The 16,617-nt window shown below is 44.9% G+C and overlaps 1 protein-coding gene across 2 annotated transcripts in view; it reads right to left on the reverse strand.

Annotated features, from left to right (window-relative positions):
• Positions 1-14,313, reverse strand: part of MDN1 (midasin AAA ATPase 1) — a 102,207-nt gene extending 87,894 nt beyond the window's left edge. The window contains exons 1-11 of one of the 2 annotated variants that reach the window (XM_081186530.1): positions 14,087-14,313; positions 10,273-10,499; positions 6,591-6,815; positions 5,852-5,959; positions 5,545-5,737; positions 3,929-4,141; positions 3,244-3,375; positions 2,458-2,561; positions 1,615-1,729; positions 608-798; positions 243-324 (exon numbers count right to left, since the gene is read on the reverse strand). In XM_081186530.1, the coding sequence (XP_081042656.1) occupies positions 243-324; positions 608-798; positions 1,615-1,729; positions 2,458-2,561; positions 3,244-3,375; positions 3,929-4,141; positions 5,545-5,737; positions 5,852-5,959; positions 6,591-6,815; positions 10,273-10,499; positions 14,087-14,185 (1,689 nt within the window). In that variant the 5' untranslated portion in view covers positions 14,186-14,313. Of the gene's footprint in view, positions 1-242; positions 325-607; positions 799-1,614; positions 1,730-2,457; positions 2,562-3,243; positions 3,376-3,928; positions 4,145-5,544; positions 5,738-5,851; positions 5,960-6,590; positions 6,816-10,272; positions 10,500-14,086 lie in introns of both variants that reach the window. The other variant, XM_081186529.1, reaches the window with a different exon arrangement.
• Positions 14,314-16,617: the final 2,304 nt, after the last annotated feature.

Genomic DNA, 16,617 nt, shown 5'->3' on the forward strand with positions numbered 1-16,617 from the left:
CTCTCTTCATAATGGAATTCCTGGTGTAACAACTGTGGGACCTGGCATGTCCCCAACAACAGCTGCCTCTTCCTAGTGTGATTTATGCAACCATTCCTGTGAATCACCCATTGTGAAGCAGCAGGTCTAGTTAGATTGACCCTCAAGGAAAATATCCAACACCAGAACCAGCAACCTGGTTTTTACATTTTAAGGAATAAGTCAACATCACTCTAAAAAACAGGGAAGAGTTTGACACGTACCTCATGAAAAATATTCAATGCAGTAGAGGAAGAAGAACTATCAAAGTTGTAAGCGATCCTGTTGCACCAATTCAGCAAGTCCCTAACACAAAAAAAGAAGTGATGTGAAGCAGCTCAACAGTAGTCCTTCATTTAACTTTCCTCAGCTGCACACTGCTAAAAGCGCTAGTCTCGCTTCATTAATTGCATGGCTATTTTTTTTAAGCGCCAACTCACCACATTTTCATTCAATTAAGGCTTTCTCACTAGGAATTTCAATTAAGACCAGAGCAAATGGCCTCCAACACACTAGAGAGCAGTAGTCCAAAGATAATTTGCCTCCCCCAAACTCAAATATCCATCAGCTTAATTGCATATTAAAATACCTCAGAGATAACTCTCTGCCTTCTAAGCTCAGGCTTTTTTTGTTTTCGGTTAAGTGTGATGCGTCTTCCATTATGTTCTCATCGTCTGCGATACGGCTTTGCAATAGATGTTTATCACCAGTAAGCTCAACATAAATTTCTAACAAGCGATCAATTACTACAGCAAGTTTAGGATACCTCCTCTGAAGAATCTGAAAAACAAAATAACATTAGCTAAAGTAAATATTTTACAGTGTTCCAAGGATTATATAACTCATTGAGTTTTGTCTATGCAGACAATGGTCTTAAAATCCAGAGATTTGATACATTTACAGTCTGCACAATTTCCTGGACTGGTCCCATGGGGTAGTGCCTACCATCAAATTTTACTTTGAAATTCTCTTAAAGGAAAATTTCTTTGCATGACAATTACACTGCAAAATACAGTAATGCTCTTAATTTATCTTAGGCTTCATTTGCTAGATAGAAATGTCAGTCAGTAAGATGAACCTGGTGGATTGGGCAAATGGCCCATCTAGTCCAGGTTTTTTGTTCTCACTGTGGTCAACAAGATGCATATGGGAAACCTGCAGGCTATACTATGCTGAGGAAATGGCAATAACAATTTAAGATGATTTCATATGAAGTCATGGCTGGACAGTTGGGTTAAGTCAATCCAGCAACGTCAATCTCTTGCAGAAGCACAAAGCAAGCAAGCATTCCATTATGGAATGGATACAAACTTCTTTCATGTCAAGGATTGTGTTTGGACATCATGCTAAACTATGGTTTGGTGAGATGTAAATAAGACTAACACCCTCCCAGTTTTTTGGCTCGGACAACACAAGAAACCATGGTTAACCAAACACAGATGCTTCTAAACTTTTCCTCACAGCCATGTGGGGAAAAGGGAACGGACACAGTTTCAACCTCTTCTACAAAAATCAGGACTACTTTCATTTGTTTTTAAATGAAAACTCTTTGACATCAGTTCACAAAGTAAGAGTTCTCTTTCTGATACCATTTACCTCTCTGAGTTCAACTTTAGGCATATTATTCAGCTTAATTTTTGTCCAGTATTTATCTAGAAGAGCAGCATGGCTGTTTTGCTGTTTGTACCAACCACCACCATAACTGAAGAGTCTAGATTAAAAATCAAAGAACAAGTTAATTGAAGCATTACAAGTATTATAGTGCAGAACAGAATAAGTTCAAGGGTTCTGTAAGGCTCCTTCACTGCAGCTCTACAACCAGCTAAGGGAATCAAAGTCCCAACATCATCAATACAAGAAACATGAATTCACCATCTACAATTGTCCAATTGTCATTCTTCCACTTTACAGTCTTTAAATAATGAAATGCTAAGTAATTGCTTATAGGGCAGCTGTATCCCGCAGGCTAAGCAAAACGACAAAAAGCACGTTCTATGTGCAAAGCACTTCATACATGTATAATGTCAATAAGCGTAAAGACAGGACGTTATTATCTGCATATTACAGATTAAGGCCAAGTGATGATGTTTCCCTATGGCTGCTTGGTAACTCCTCTTATCAAGCTTAGTTTTCACTTATATTCCAGGGGAAAGAGTTGTATTAGGTTTCAAAATAATCTCACGCTCCTAGCTATCATTTTCCAGGAGATGATTTTTTCCAGGAGATGATTTTCTATTTCTTAATATGGAAAATTGCAAAAGAAATAGCAAATGAGTGCTCATATACTTATAATTCAAAAATCATGTCACCTTTATATATGCACACAATTTAAATTCTGGATCCCCCCCCATTCCTATATTTATGACTATTGTCTAGTCACTGCCAAAAGGATTCATGTGCTAAGAGTTTTCCTTGTGTTAACAAAGCTACACAGTCTACCTTCTCGTTGCAAAAAGATGGAACCCAGGAGCTACTTTTATACAGTCACTTCGCCCAGGAATCAACAGTTCTCCATTTTCCAGAAGAGGAATCAATACAGAGATCTAAGGAATAAGGGAAAAAAACCACAGAATACAATTTCAATGACCAGGATGTAGAGAACCACAGGAAGAATCCCACTCATATAACAGGACTTTCTCACCTTAACTCATTGAACCCTTCCCAAAATTGCTTTTGGGCAGGACATACATAGAATGTGGTGCTATAGCAGTAGAAAAAAAATCAAAAATCTAAGGAAGCTTCATTGTAATGCCATGTTCTCACACATGAGGCTATCTTGATGCCCCACCTTATATCAATGACAACAACCAAAAAGACTTAACAGCAGTCAGACAGTGCATGAAACAATGTGTTTCACCTCTGCTGGTAACCAAATATGTTACAAGAAATGTTAGAAATCTCATTCCCAATAAGCAGCCTTTTACATATACATTCCAGTTCTATATTGTGGGAGGTGGGTGTATAAGAGAACCAGTGAATAGCAGATACAGACAGGATCCATTAAGTAGTTTGTAACAAGTGTCCCCAAAAATCACTGCCCACGAAGAAGAAAATACACTGGGAATTGAGAACCATGATAACTTTTTGGGGAGAACTTTTGCTTTCTTTTATCCAGTGCCCTTAAGTTTCCTTTGCTTTGGTTACAAAACATGACTTCCAAAAAAGATACCTGTGCCTCTCACGCCAGGTATTTATGGACTACCTCTAGAAAGCACAGCTACATACCACATCCAGAGGAGCATAATCAATATCCTCCAAGAGTATCCAGTGCCCTTTGCTGACTGCTTGGGTCAGGGTCCCAGGTTGCCACACAAACTCCCCTGGTACATCTGTACAACGATACATGCCCAGTAAGGTCTACAAAGAAGAAAAAGCAAGCAAGATTTTTAAATAATGTCCACATAACTTTACAAAGTGTCTTCAAATATTTACTGAACGATAAGGTTTCTGAGGTATGTATTTATTTCTATTTGCTTTCTTCCATACTGGGTACGCTACCAAATATAAATATTGCCAGATATAGCTTCAGCAGCTATGATAAGCTCAGTGGGAACAAGCACTGCCAAATCATTCTTGCTGTGCCCTCTCTTAGTATGAGAGGGAGCAAAAATCATGATTTTGGATTACTGTGGTGTTTGAGCCAGTGAGATAACCCTCACCAAACAACCCATGACCTAAAGCAAAGCCCCAATAGTGGCTGCTTCAGGCATCCCAGTAATCTATAGTCTTGCTCATGTTTTACTAGGGAAGGAATGCAGCAAGAGGGATTTCTGAAGTGTGCACATTGCTAATTCCATAGTAAGACATGGTTTTTGGCTTATCATTACATCTGAACGCAGCCAGTTTCTGCAAGGCAATTAACTCTGTAATAAAAAACTGCAAGTGAAAACTAAAATGCATTTTCCATTACCTTACTATCAGTCTGATCTCCTAGCTGGACTTTCAGAATGTGAGGTGGCTTTATCCTTCCCGTAACGGCTGCCAAGTATTCAACAAGATACGTTTTGCCACAACCTACTGGTCCTTCGAGTAACACTGCATTTTGTGAAGCTACAGCCATAGCGAGATTTTGAAGATTTGTGCAGGAAGATTTCACCAACACAAATTGGTTCAGGATGGTCTCCTGCTGAGACAAGAGAAGGCAATGCTTTCAACTGATAATACTGGGTGAAAGTACTATGGAGAAATGTGAAATACAAGTTACAAATTTGCTAAGCTACCATTTTTTACGCATCCCAGAGCCACACACACCCATGTCCCCATTCCACCCCCATTTTTAAAGGGGGATTTAAACCCTTGCACTTTCTTCCTCCCACCAAACTTAAGTGTTCCACTTACCCTGCTCCAAGGTGCCATTTACTGCAATAGTACCTTCAGGAACAAATAGCAGCTTCAGGGGGATGAGATAAATATGGACCAATCACCCCACTCTGAAGCTGCTGTTTTAACCAGAAGAGGGACAATGGCCATGTTTAATGACAAGTTAATGTATCATTTTATTATTGTTATTTCGAAGATACACCTTACTTTAGCATATGCTCAAAATTGTGATTCATCTTAAATACACATACAGTACACCGGCCCAAGCCAGGCAATTGCACCACACACACTAAGGAATCTTCAGTAAAAAAAAAGCAAAACCCAACAGGCTATTTTGTGAAACTCATAGTTGGTCATTTTTCCTATATTATTAGCAAGACTAATAGTGACACTTTTAAAATCTTTCTACTTTGTAGAGAGCCATTCTTGTATGATTTTAGCTGTGCCTATTAAGTCTCTAGAGCATAATTTTATTCAACTTATGTTCAGAATTTCACTTATGTTTGAAGTTGTGTTCTTCATATGTTTCTATGTATGAAATTGCCCTATGTTAAGACATCAGAATACATGGAGTGCCAGCTGCATACCTGGAGTGACAGAAAGTAAGGCATTTTGCTCCACGTATTAAACACTATTGTCAGAGCACAGTGATATCTCTGCCTTAGGATCTAGCAGAGATTCTCACCAGTCAGAAAGGTACAAGGTGATTTTCACCAACACTCAGAATCCTTCTGAAGCAGACTGTTTGGTAACAAAGAGAGCTGTATGGAAAGAACTGTCTTATCCCCTTTGGATACATACAGATAAATGAGACCATGATTTCTATGTTACTTAACATCCAAGCCTGTGGATATCAAAAAGGGAGGAGAAAACACACACACAGAGGCATGGATCAGGAATGGGACCGGAGATTTCAAAGGCTCTTGCTCTTAAACTGTAAAGTGTATTCCATCTATAAAGGGAAGGATACTATTTTGCAGAAACTTTTACACAAAACATGTTTGTTTGTTTTTGCCTTAAAACTGAAGGACAGGATTTTAATCAATGCTTAAATGCATCAAAGTAGCACAAAGTAGAAATTTTGAGGGAAACAAAGGCCCAGGACTCCTCTCTTTTCAGAGAGAAATCTCCTAGAGCTGGGGTAGGCAAAAGGTAGATCAGGATCAGCGCCAAAGAATTTAATTTACGTATCAGTCCTTTACTTACATTTTCTCCTGGTCCAAACTGTTGTCTAGGGAGCAGAACACCACATACTGCTACAACCTTTGCAGAGAGGTCAGCAGATACGAGTTCTCCCTGAGTGTACCGCAACTCCTCTTCTTTGTTCCAAAAGGTTGTGTCTGGGTTGGCCAAGACAAGGGCACACTCAACATTCTGCATCCGTGATTCCTCCAGTAGCCTATCAGTCAAAAATGTGCATCTTTCAATGTTTTGAACAAATGGGAGACAAATCTACCATGTAAAATATTAACTGAAAACACACACACAAAGACATCTTGGGGGGGAAACTTACTTAAGTCTGAAATGTATTAACTCTTCTGGATTAAATATCTTCTTCAGGAAGGATAACCGATGCTCATCATTCATGCACGTAACCAGTGCGAGACAACTGGCAGTATACCTAAGAAGCGAAGACAGCTCAAGTACAGTTACATCTTAAAGTCTATAGAACTAGGTTTCTTTCAGAGAAGGACAACAAAAGGCTATCCTGTCCCTTCAAATGGTCTCAGTTTGATCACTGGTCTTCAATAAATGATTTGGCCACTGATGCACAGGTCTATGTGCCAACTTAAAGTGGGCCACACCAGTGGCACTACCACCATTTTCATTCTGCCTTATGGTTATTGCATTTGTAAGAGAAGAGTGATGGAACAGGACAAAAAACAAAGAAATTGGATGTAGGTCTCACAATTTAGTGTGGGGTTAATGTCAGCCCCTGGGCCTGAAAATTGAGTAGTAGTAGGTTCGAAGAAAATACACCCAATATGACCAAATCAATCTTTCTTCATATTTGACCCCGGCAATTTTAGCCTCAACCTCTTGCAAGAAACTGCTCTTTTTGTCAATAAGAGGTCTAATGTAGTCCAGTAACCATACTGTAGGTTTCAAATCCAACTCAAATGTGGCCAAGTCATTCTCTGCCCTTATTGCTGTACCTTACTTTCCCCATGAGGTATTAGTAAGACAGAAATAAAATAGTCCCCACTACACACTGAAAGTGACATATAAAATTAAACGAAAATTAAACTTACCATCGAACTAAAGTATCATGACTCCTCAGTAAAGGGACACACACACTCCAGTCCCATAACTCTCTGAATACAGCCTGTTCTTTTTGGAGGAATTTGTAGGCTGCCTCCATGAGATCCCTTAACTTCATTCGTCGTCGCCCATATCGAACCATATTTGTATCTGAGCTCTCCAGAAACAGTCTTTGGAACACTGGTGAAGTATCCTTAAAGTATCTCAAAGCAAATCTACATGAAATGAAGATATTGAAAGCAAATGTAAATGTACCGTATTTTTCGCTCTATAAGACACACCAGACCACAAGACACACCTAGTTTTTGGAGGAGGAAAACAAGGGAAAAAATATTCTGAATCTCAGAAGCCAGAACAGCAAGAGGGATCGCTGTACAGTGAAAGCAGCAATCCCTCTTCTGTTCTGGCTTCTGGGATAGCTGCGCAGCCAGCATTCGCTCCATAAGACGCACACACATTTTCCCTTACGTTTTCGGAGGGAAAAAGTGAGTCTTATAGAGCAAAAAATATGGTAGCTAGAACAGCGAGGTTTTAGCTCATCTGATGAAGCAGATGCTTACCTATTAAAGTCCTGACACAAATAAGACTGCTAAGCTTTTCTGAACTTGGAAAGAAATTGAAAAAAAAATAGGCCCTAAGAAAAGTTATGGTCTTCTTTTCAGCAAGTTGCGTTTTAATAAAAATGGGGAAATTGAAATCCATCACCACTTTTTTCAGTTCCTTAGTTTATCAGAGATTAAGGTCAGTCTGCCAGCTCTGTGAGTGGGGTGGGGTAGGGACAATTGGTTGGAAGTAGTATTCTGGACTTGACATTCAAACAATAGCCTGAAGACACTTGATGTAGACCCAGCTCTGATCTCACTAGTAGCAAGATAGGAACATTATGCATGTTACTCAAAACTCCCTGGATAAAAGTGTTACCGTATTTTGCGCCCCATAAGACGCTCCGGCCCATAAGACGCACCTAGTTTTTTGGGGGGGAAATAAAGAAAAAAATTTTTATTTCCCCCCCCCAGGTGCGGGGCTGGAAGAACCAGGTCGGGGAACAGAGGGAAGGCACGCTCTGCCTCCCCGCTGTCCCCCGAGCTTGTGGGGCTGGCGATGGGGAGAAGTGCACCAGTCCCGGGAGGGCAGGCAGCTCTGCCCTGCCATCCCGAGCGGGGCAGGACTTAGCGCACCGCTCGGGATGGCGGCGTAGACCCGCCTGCAGTCCCGCGACGGCAGGCAGCTCTGTGCCGCCATCCCGAGCGGGGCAGGACTTAGCGCACCGCTCGGGATGGCGGCGTAGACCCGCCTGCAGTCCCGCGACGGCAGGCAGCTCTGTGCCGCCATCCCGAGCGGGGCAGGACTTAGCGCACCGCTCGGGATGGCGGCGTAGACCCGCCTGCAGTCCCGCGAAGGCAGGCAGCTCTGTGCCGCCATCCCGAGCGGGGCAGGACTTAGCGCACCGCTCGGGATGGCGGCGTAGACCCGCCTGCAGTCCCGCGAAGGCAGGCAGCTCTGTGCCGCCATCCCGAGCGGGGCAGGACTTAGCGCACCGCTCGGGATGGCGGCGTAGACCCGCCTGCAGTCCCGGGAGGGCAGGCAGCTCTGTGCCGCCATCCCGAGCGGGGCAGGACTTAGCGCACCGCTCGGGATGGCGGCGTAGACCCGCCTGCAGTCCCGCGAAGGCAGGCAGCTCTGTGCCGCCATCCCGAGCGGGGCAGGACTTAGCGCACCGCTCGGGATGGCGGCGTAGACCCGCCTGCAGTCCCGCGAAGGCAGGCAGCTCTGTGCCGCCTTCCCGAGCGGGGCAGGACTTAGCGCACCGCTCGGGATGGCGGCGTAGACCCGCCTGCAGTCCCGGGAGGGCAGGGAGCTCTGTGCCGCCATCCCGAGCGGGGCAGGACTTAGCGCACCGCTCGGGATGGCGGCGTAGACCCGCCTGCAGTCCCGCGAAGGCAGGCAGCTCTGTGCCGCCATCCCGAGCGGGGCAGGACTTAGCGCACCGCTCGGGATGGCGGCGTAGACCCGCCTGCAGTCCCGCGAAGGCAGGCAGCTCTGTGCCGCCATCCCGAGCGGGGCAGGACTTAGCGCACCGCTCGGGATGGCGGCGTAGACCCGCCTGCAGTCCCGCGAAGGCAGGCAGCTCTGTGCCGCCTTCCCGAGCGGGGCAGGACTTAGCGCACCGCTCGGGATGGCGGCGTAGACCCGCCTGCAGTCCCGGGAGGGCAGGCAGCTCTGTGCCGCCATCCCGAGCGGGGCAGGACTTAGCGCACCGCTCGGGATGGCGGCGTAGACCCGCCTGCAGTCCCGCGAAGGCAGGCAGCTCTGTGCCGCCATCCCGAGCGGGGCAGGACTTAGCGCACCGCTCGGGATGGCGGCGTAGACCCGCCTGCAGTCCCGCGAAGGCAGGCAGCTCTGTGCCGCCATCCCGAGCGGGGCAGGACTTAGCGCACCGCTCGGGATGGCGGCGTAGACCCGCCTGCAGTCCCGCGAAGGCAGGCAGCTCTGTGCCGCCTTCCCGAGCGGGGCAGGACTTAGCGCACCGCTCGGGATGGCGGCGTAGACCCGCCTGCAGTCCCGGGAGGGCAGGCAGCTCTGTGCCGCCATCCCGAGCGGGGCAGGACTTAGCGCACCGCTCGGGATGGCGGCGTAGACCCGCCTGCAGTCCCGCGACGGCAGGCAGCTCTGTGCCGCCATCCCGAGCGGGGCGGGACTTAGCGCACCGCTCGGGATGGCGGTGTAGACCCGCCTGCAGTCCCGCGACGGCAGGCAGCTCTGTGCCGCCATCCCGAGCGGGGCAGGACTTAGCGCACCGCTCGGGATGGCGGCGTAGACCCGCCTGCAGTCCCGCGACGGCAGGCAGCTCTGCCCCGCCATCCCGAGCGGGGCAGGACTTAGCGCACCGCTCGGGATGGCGGCGTAGACCCGGGATTGCAGGCAGCTCTGCACAACCCTCGGAGCCGGTCTCCCGAGGGTTGCGCAGAGCTTCCTGAAGCCTGGAGAGCGAGAGGGGTCGGTGCGCACCGACCCCCCTCGCTCTCCAGGCTTCAGCGAAAGCCTGCATTCGCCCCATAAGACGCAGGCACATTTCCCCTTCATTTTTGGAGGGGAAAAAGTGCGTCTTATGGGGCGAAAAATACGGTACTTCTAATATAATACGGGCATCTGTCAAAAGCAGCTTTCACTTAAAACTCTCTCACTGAAGCAAATACACACATCCACACCCCTTTATGTTAAAGAAGATGCAGGTCTAACTGCCATTCAATCTTTGTTTTCCTCTAAACTGAAGCCTGGGTTTCATCACCCTTATTGTCCAATCCTATGCATTTTTAGTCAAAAGTATGGCTCAATTCCAAGTGAATGTGCACCCAACAGCAGCTTTAGTTGCTATTCAGTAATTGCTGAATTGAGCATGTAATAGCATACAAGGCCTTGGTTTAAAACAATTAGCCAAGCAGATACCCTTGACATGTGATACAAAAGGTATGCACAATTGCAAATTCCTGCAGCACACCTCAAAAAGGGATATGGATCATGGAAATTGGGCTCACTACTCATGACTGTATGAATGTAAATCCAACCTGAACTGGCTACCATGCTTGGCTGCCATGTGCACCAACCCTCAGCTTGTCCACCAATCAATTCCCCATGAAAGCAAAACTTAATCCCAGACATCTACTGACTTACGGCATCACATCTGGATGATCACCAATAAGTTTACTCATTGCCACACAGAGTCTCTCATGAAGATCATGGTTGATCTGGCCACTGGATTTAATTATTTCTGCATTTCTTTCCATCAAATCGAGCAAGATTGGACGAAACTGACGGCCAATTAGGAGTGTGCATTCTTTATCCAACAGTAACTGTGCTAAGGCACTGAGGATGCACTGACGGTCCTGCTGACTCCAGATCTGAAAACAAAGAGATGCTCAGTAAAGAGTGACACCCCCCCCCCGCATTCTACTGCAGTACAAGTCAAGTTGTGTATAGAAGAGACTTTAGAGCAACATTCTTCAACCTTGGATTCCCAGATATTGTTGGACTACAACTCCCATCATTCCTGACCATTGCCTAAGCTGGCTGTGGATGATGGGTGTTGAAGTCCAACAGTATCTGGGAATCCAAGGTTGAAGAAAACTGCCTTAGAAGTACAACAAAAAGGGATGAAAAAGATTTTTCTAAACCCCCACAGAAATAGGATAAAGCTAGGAGGAAGAGCTGAAGAAGAATGTGGAAAGCAAGAATGGGAGGGAAAGGTATTTTACACTTAGTGTAACATAAACATTTCTGCTGTTCCTCCTTTATTCATTCTACTATGAGAGACTTGGAACTGCCATACAAGCCTTTCTAAAAGGAGTGACTGGCAGCCATGCTTGTTGGGTTGCTCCTTATAAGCTGTTAAAAACTTAAAGTTACTTTTCTTGCAGACCTTTAAATTGATGGTCGCTGCCAGGCATGCCATCACGCAAAAAGAAACAAAAATGTGCACAAAGTTAATTTACAGCTCCTTTAAGGAAAGCAAACTGCCAATTCCACCCTTCCTTGTTCCTAAAATATAAAATAGTTTTAAAGTGTTTTTCTAACCCACCCTGAATTACCATGACAAGACAGGCTACATTTCTAAATGAATTAAAAAAGAAAGAAAACACAATGTGACTTTACTATAGGGTGGTATCAGACTGTGTCATACACATGAACAATTGCAAACACCATTTGTCTTGGAATTGGGGAGGGGGCAGCGAACTAGAGTATCCCATGTCTCTAACAACCTTCTGACTCCAATAAACCAAGTTATCAGTGTACAATACATAAGGAATACAACCCCTCTCCTCATTTTTTAAATTCAAGTTTACAAATATAGGAATTTGGCTTATAAATATAGTGGGCCTCTCTAGGCTCTTAGAAATTCAACACAGAAACCCTTAGAACATGGATGGGGATCCAGGTGGACTCCAGTTCCCATTATCCCTGAGCACTGGCCATGCTGGTGGAAGCTAATGGGACTCAACATCTGGAGGGTTATGGGTTTCCCACCCCAGTCAAAGTATTGTACAAAATGAGTGCCTAAAGATCTATGACAGCTTAATCTAAAGAGTCCCAAGGACAGTAGTTAGGGAAGAAATTTCTAGCCCTACAAAGAGTAACATAACAGAATTAGGAAAGATGTAGATAACTTTTATTTTCATTCCTTGAAAATCTTTGAACCTTTTGACAAAAAAACCCCCAAAACAAATTCCAACCTTGTAAAATCATTTCTAATGAACTACTTTTCAACGGGCACATGAATCAGTTCTCTTTAAACACTATGGTACAAATCTGATGGAAGGTTTTGTACCCAATGAGATATATTTTCCTGAAACAACACTGCAAACTACATTTGGATCATAGTGATGGGATGTAGCTACTCAGAAAAGTGCTACATAAAACAAGGGGGCCCTGTAAACAAGAACAGCGCACTGTGGTCCAAAGAGAGCAGATAACCTTTGTCCAAATGTTTGCTCAAGCTCTATAGTAAAACAATGAGAGATGGATTAAGCAAGCTGTAAAAATAATTTGTTGTTGCTGTAACCAATTTGCTACAAAGCTTGAAATCTGTTTGCCCCATCTGAATGTATGATTAGGGGGGAAGAACAGTATTTTACCGGTTGGGAATATTTCTAATTAAACTAATTTTTGCTGCAAGCACAACCTCTGTTTTGTTATTGCTGTTAGCATACTACTATTTCATCAATTAAAAATTACCTAAACTTAGATTTCCACCTAAATTCTAGCACAGTGGTTCTCACAAGGCTGTGGTGACTCACACTCACACTGGTGTGGCAGGAAGATTAAAGGATTATCAAAGAAACATTTAAAGATTTCAGTATCGTACAGCATAGCATTGAAAAAAAATTATTTGCAGAGTGTGGATAGATATAGTTTCAAATTGAGAACAATAGAACTGACTATTCTTCTTGCAAACAAGATATTAGTTAAATTAGCTCCCCCTTATATTAATAGTGTTTAATTTTAAAGCAAGCCAAATTAAGCTCCAAATTAAGCAACTGCAAATTTACTAAAGAATTAATGCCAGTATGAAGAGAAACTAAAATGCTGTACTAAAATTGAATTATGACCCCTCATCTTTACAGAGCTTTGTAATCCACAGGCCTTCAAACATTAGTCTCTCTTTTAATACACAAAAAGCACTTTGTTGAGGATGGAGTAAATAGTGAAAATCACCAGCAGTCTCAGGCTCCATAACCATACAATACATGCATTCATTTTGATATGCAAATGTTGTATATCATGTATGTGATCTGAGACATGGGGACCTACACAAGACTTTCATATTTTGCCACATACTGATGTGCTTTCCACTTACAACGTTTGCAACAGACTGAATCGGTCCTAAATCTTTTTGTTCGTGCAGATTACCAAAATGATTTATTTCTCCATGATTAGTTGTTTTTTGAATGGGACTAGAAGTACCTACATACACAAACAAACACCCACCAGGGCCATAGTCAAAGGGGGGGGGGTGTCAGTATCTCTTCCCTTTGATCATAGTCATAATACTTCTTAGAATTCCTCAAATGATCTATTACTCTTTTGAGGTTGAATGAAAGCCAGATACACACAGAAAATTTTACTATTTGGAGAAACTAACTCTTCTCCAGCCTCTTTCAAACTACTTGTCATGACCTTTATGAACAAATGTATTGGGGTGTGTGTGCCGAACTGGGTCTTTGCCCTGGTGACAGAAAGCCTAGTTTCGGCCCTACACACACACACACACACACACACACACACACACACACACAATCCTTTAAGTGGTACTGTATAAGAATTCATTTATAGGAGGGGCTAACAGTATTTTTCAACCACCCAAACTCAATGGTGGAGGCGTGTGTGTATAGTATTGCAAATATGTAAGCAGAGAAGTATCAACTTTACAGCAACGAAGTGAGAAATCTTCCAAGTATGGATATACATTTGAACAAGGCAGCATTTCCTTGCAGTTGGAAAACAAAACACAACACTTTAAGTAAACAGATAGGATTGTGCCAAAGTATATTCTTAAAAACAAACATAAAAAACAACAGGCAATACAAACAGACGAAGCTCCTCGGCGATCCAGAGAGTCTCTTTACAAATTTAAACCATCACCACTCTGCTTGGGGCTTTTAAAGCGCTGGGAGGCTCATGGAGGGGACTGTGCCGCAATCTCGCCTCCTTTCCTCCCCACCTCCCGCCACCATGAGAAAACAAAGAAGGCAAGACCCAGCTCTGCTCCCTCTCCTTCTCCAGCCAGATCACCCCCTCCGCCCACAAGGCACTTTGAAGAAACGGCGCGCGCGGGGAGGGGGGTCGAGCCAGCGAAGATGGACGGCCAGCCCCAGGCAAAGGCTGCCTGGCTGCCCCCTCCCCCAGCTCCATGTCCATCACCGCCCTCCCCCCACGACTGCGGAGGGCGAAGAGGGCGCCGCTGCCGCCGCCGCTATTGTTGCTCTCCCACCTGTTTGGCGATGAACCTGCTGAGCTCGCCGCTGCTCCTCTCGTTCCTCTGCGCGACCATCTGCAGCGGAGCCGCCAGGCTGAGACGCAGGTGCTCCATTGCCTCGGCTTTCCCGGAGCAGCTCCCCTCCGCCCCGGGACCGAGGTAACGGGCGGTGGGCGTGCGCGCGCGGAGGCAGCCAGCTAGCGCCCTCCGCCACCCGCTGCTGCTGCGCGACACGTGGGGAAGGAGAGCGACTTTCGTTTTCCCCGTGTATACGCCGCGTCATCTCCCGGCGACAAACCAAGGCGGAGGAGGGATGGTCTCGGCCTTTGCTTTTTCACCCGCCTCTTGCAGAGACACACACGCACAAAAACTACTCATCCCAGCATGCACGGCGACTTACCTTCGTAGCAACTCTCTGCATAGTTTAGAGCGTTGCGCACTGGGATAAATAGGATTTCCCTCCTCTCCTTCGCTGTAGGCTGAAGTTGCGCGGGGTTTTTGCGCCAAGTCCCTCAAAAGCCGGGTTTGGGTTAGATAAAAACAGAAACGCGGCGGCTGCAGGTGCAGGGCGTTTGGGCTTTAAAGCACTGGGAACATCCCATTGGGACGTACTTCCGAACAAACAAACAAAACAAAATAAAAAAATAAAAAAAATAAATCCTTCCAGTAGCACCTTAAAAAGTAAAGGTAAAGGGACCCCTGACCATTAGGTCCAGTCGTGACCGTAGCACCTTGGAGACCAACTAAGAAGAAAGCTCATACCAATAACTAACTTAGTTGGTCTCTAAGGTGCTACTGGAAGGAATTGTTTTATTTTATTTTGTTTCAACTAGGCAGACCAACACGGCTACCTACCTGTAACTAAAACAAATAAAAGTGTGCTGATAAACAACAACAGCAACAAAACCTTTTCCCAGTTAGATGGAGCTACATCATTTTCTGTTAGAGCGAGGAGAGAAATAGGTTTTCAAGGGTGGTGGGAATACAGTAGTTTGAAAAACGGCATGAACATACTCAGGGTTGTGGCCCTCTAGCACTATACTGTACTGAATAGCAGGGCCTGTGTTCGGGGGACAAAACATCAACAGCCCAGCAAGTCTAATGGAAAATTAAGCTTACAAGTCCATTATTTCTAGGCAACAATCCCTGACACACCTAAACCTGCACAGGACAGGACCGCACAGCTGCCATCTTAAACACACTTACCAGGGATAAAGTTGAGTGGAGTTTATTCAGACTAAGTCCCAAATAAATATACAAAGGGTTAGATTGCACAGAGCACCTTAAATGGAAGTGGCCAAAAGCACTTTGTTGCATGCAAACAAGTTTGCATGCCAAAAGACAAAGTTGCTGCTATCAAAAGTATTGCTGTTGTAATGAACCTTAAAAACTATATGGGATAGCTGGAACAAAGCCAACAAATGACAGAGTTAACTTTTTAGGTCAAAGGAGATCTGAAAATTTACAATCAATCTTTTTAACCACTAGTTGGTACAAGATGTAATTAACTGTATGTGCTATAGCAGCTATACACTACATGACAGTATGTCACATTGAACTCCAGGGCTTTCTGCTGAGAAAGCATACATACAATTCAGTTGCAAAGGTCTTATCTTATTTGCTGAGTTTCCAAAACCACAAAAAATTATCCAACAGCCAACTTCAGTCATCCTTTTCCCTTCCCCTTTACCTAGGAAATGAAAGATGGATTGCTAGATACCTTTTTTAAAAATGCTGAACCGTTGCTCATTTGAGGTCTATTACTTACACCAACAGCAAATAATCTAGCAGCACCTTGAAGACTTACGGTAATAGTGCGACTTTGCACCTTTCTTCAGAAGCTCCACTGTACCCAGTGGGCCTTACTCCTTTACATGTAAGCTCCACTGAATTCAACAGGGCTTACTTCTGAGTAGACAAGCATAGGCTTGTAATGTGTACTGTGACATAAGCAGTGCTTTTGGTTTTAAAAAAATAAAATAGGAAAAAGGTGTTGGTAGTCGCCGTGAAGTTGTTACAATAAGTGCCACACTTCTAACATTTGTAAGGAAAGGTGTTGGTACTGCGTACCCTTGAGTACCCGCAGAAAAAGCACTGGGCATGAGCTTTTCCATAACCCTATGCATGTTTATTTGGAAGTAAGCTCCATTGCATTTAACGGCACTTTCTCCCAGTCCTCGTGAACAGGACTACAGCTTTTAGGGGCCCACTCCATGTCACATATTTGGGGTATGCCCTCAACTGACAGCTGATAGAGGAGAGTTTCTCTGTCTTCGTGCACGTCTGACAGCTGACGTTACGGCAATAAGGCTTTTGGCGAAACAAACAAATACTCCTCTCTGATTAAAACGGGCTCTGCGGCTGCGCCAACCCAAACTTCTGCCCCGGCAAAGTTATCAGCCACGAAGCTTTCTGGTAGCTTTGCAGCATCAAAACACCGACGGCGGCTTCAGGGCTTGAGTTTGTATATATAAAAACAGAATCCGCCGGGTTGCTCCCGAGAGCAAAAGCAGGCGCCCCCCAGCGGAGCCGCTCGTCGAAGCAGC

This window comes from Podarcis bocagei (genome assembly GCF_964188305.1).
Source record: "Podarcis bocagei genome assembly, chromosome: 3".
Classification (NCBI taxonomy): Eukaryota; Metazoa; Chordata; class Lepidosauria; order Squamata; family Lacertidae; genus Podarcis; species Podarcis bocagei.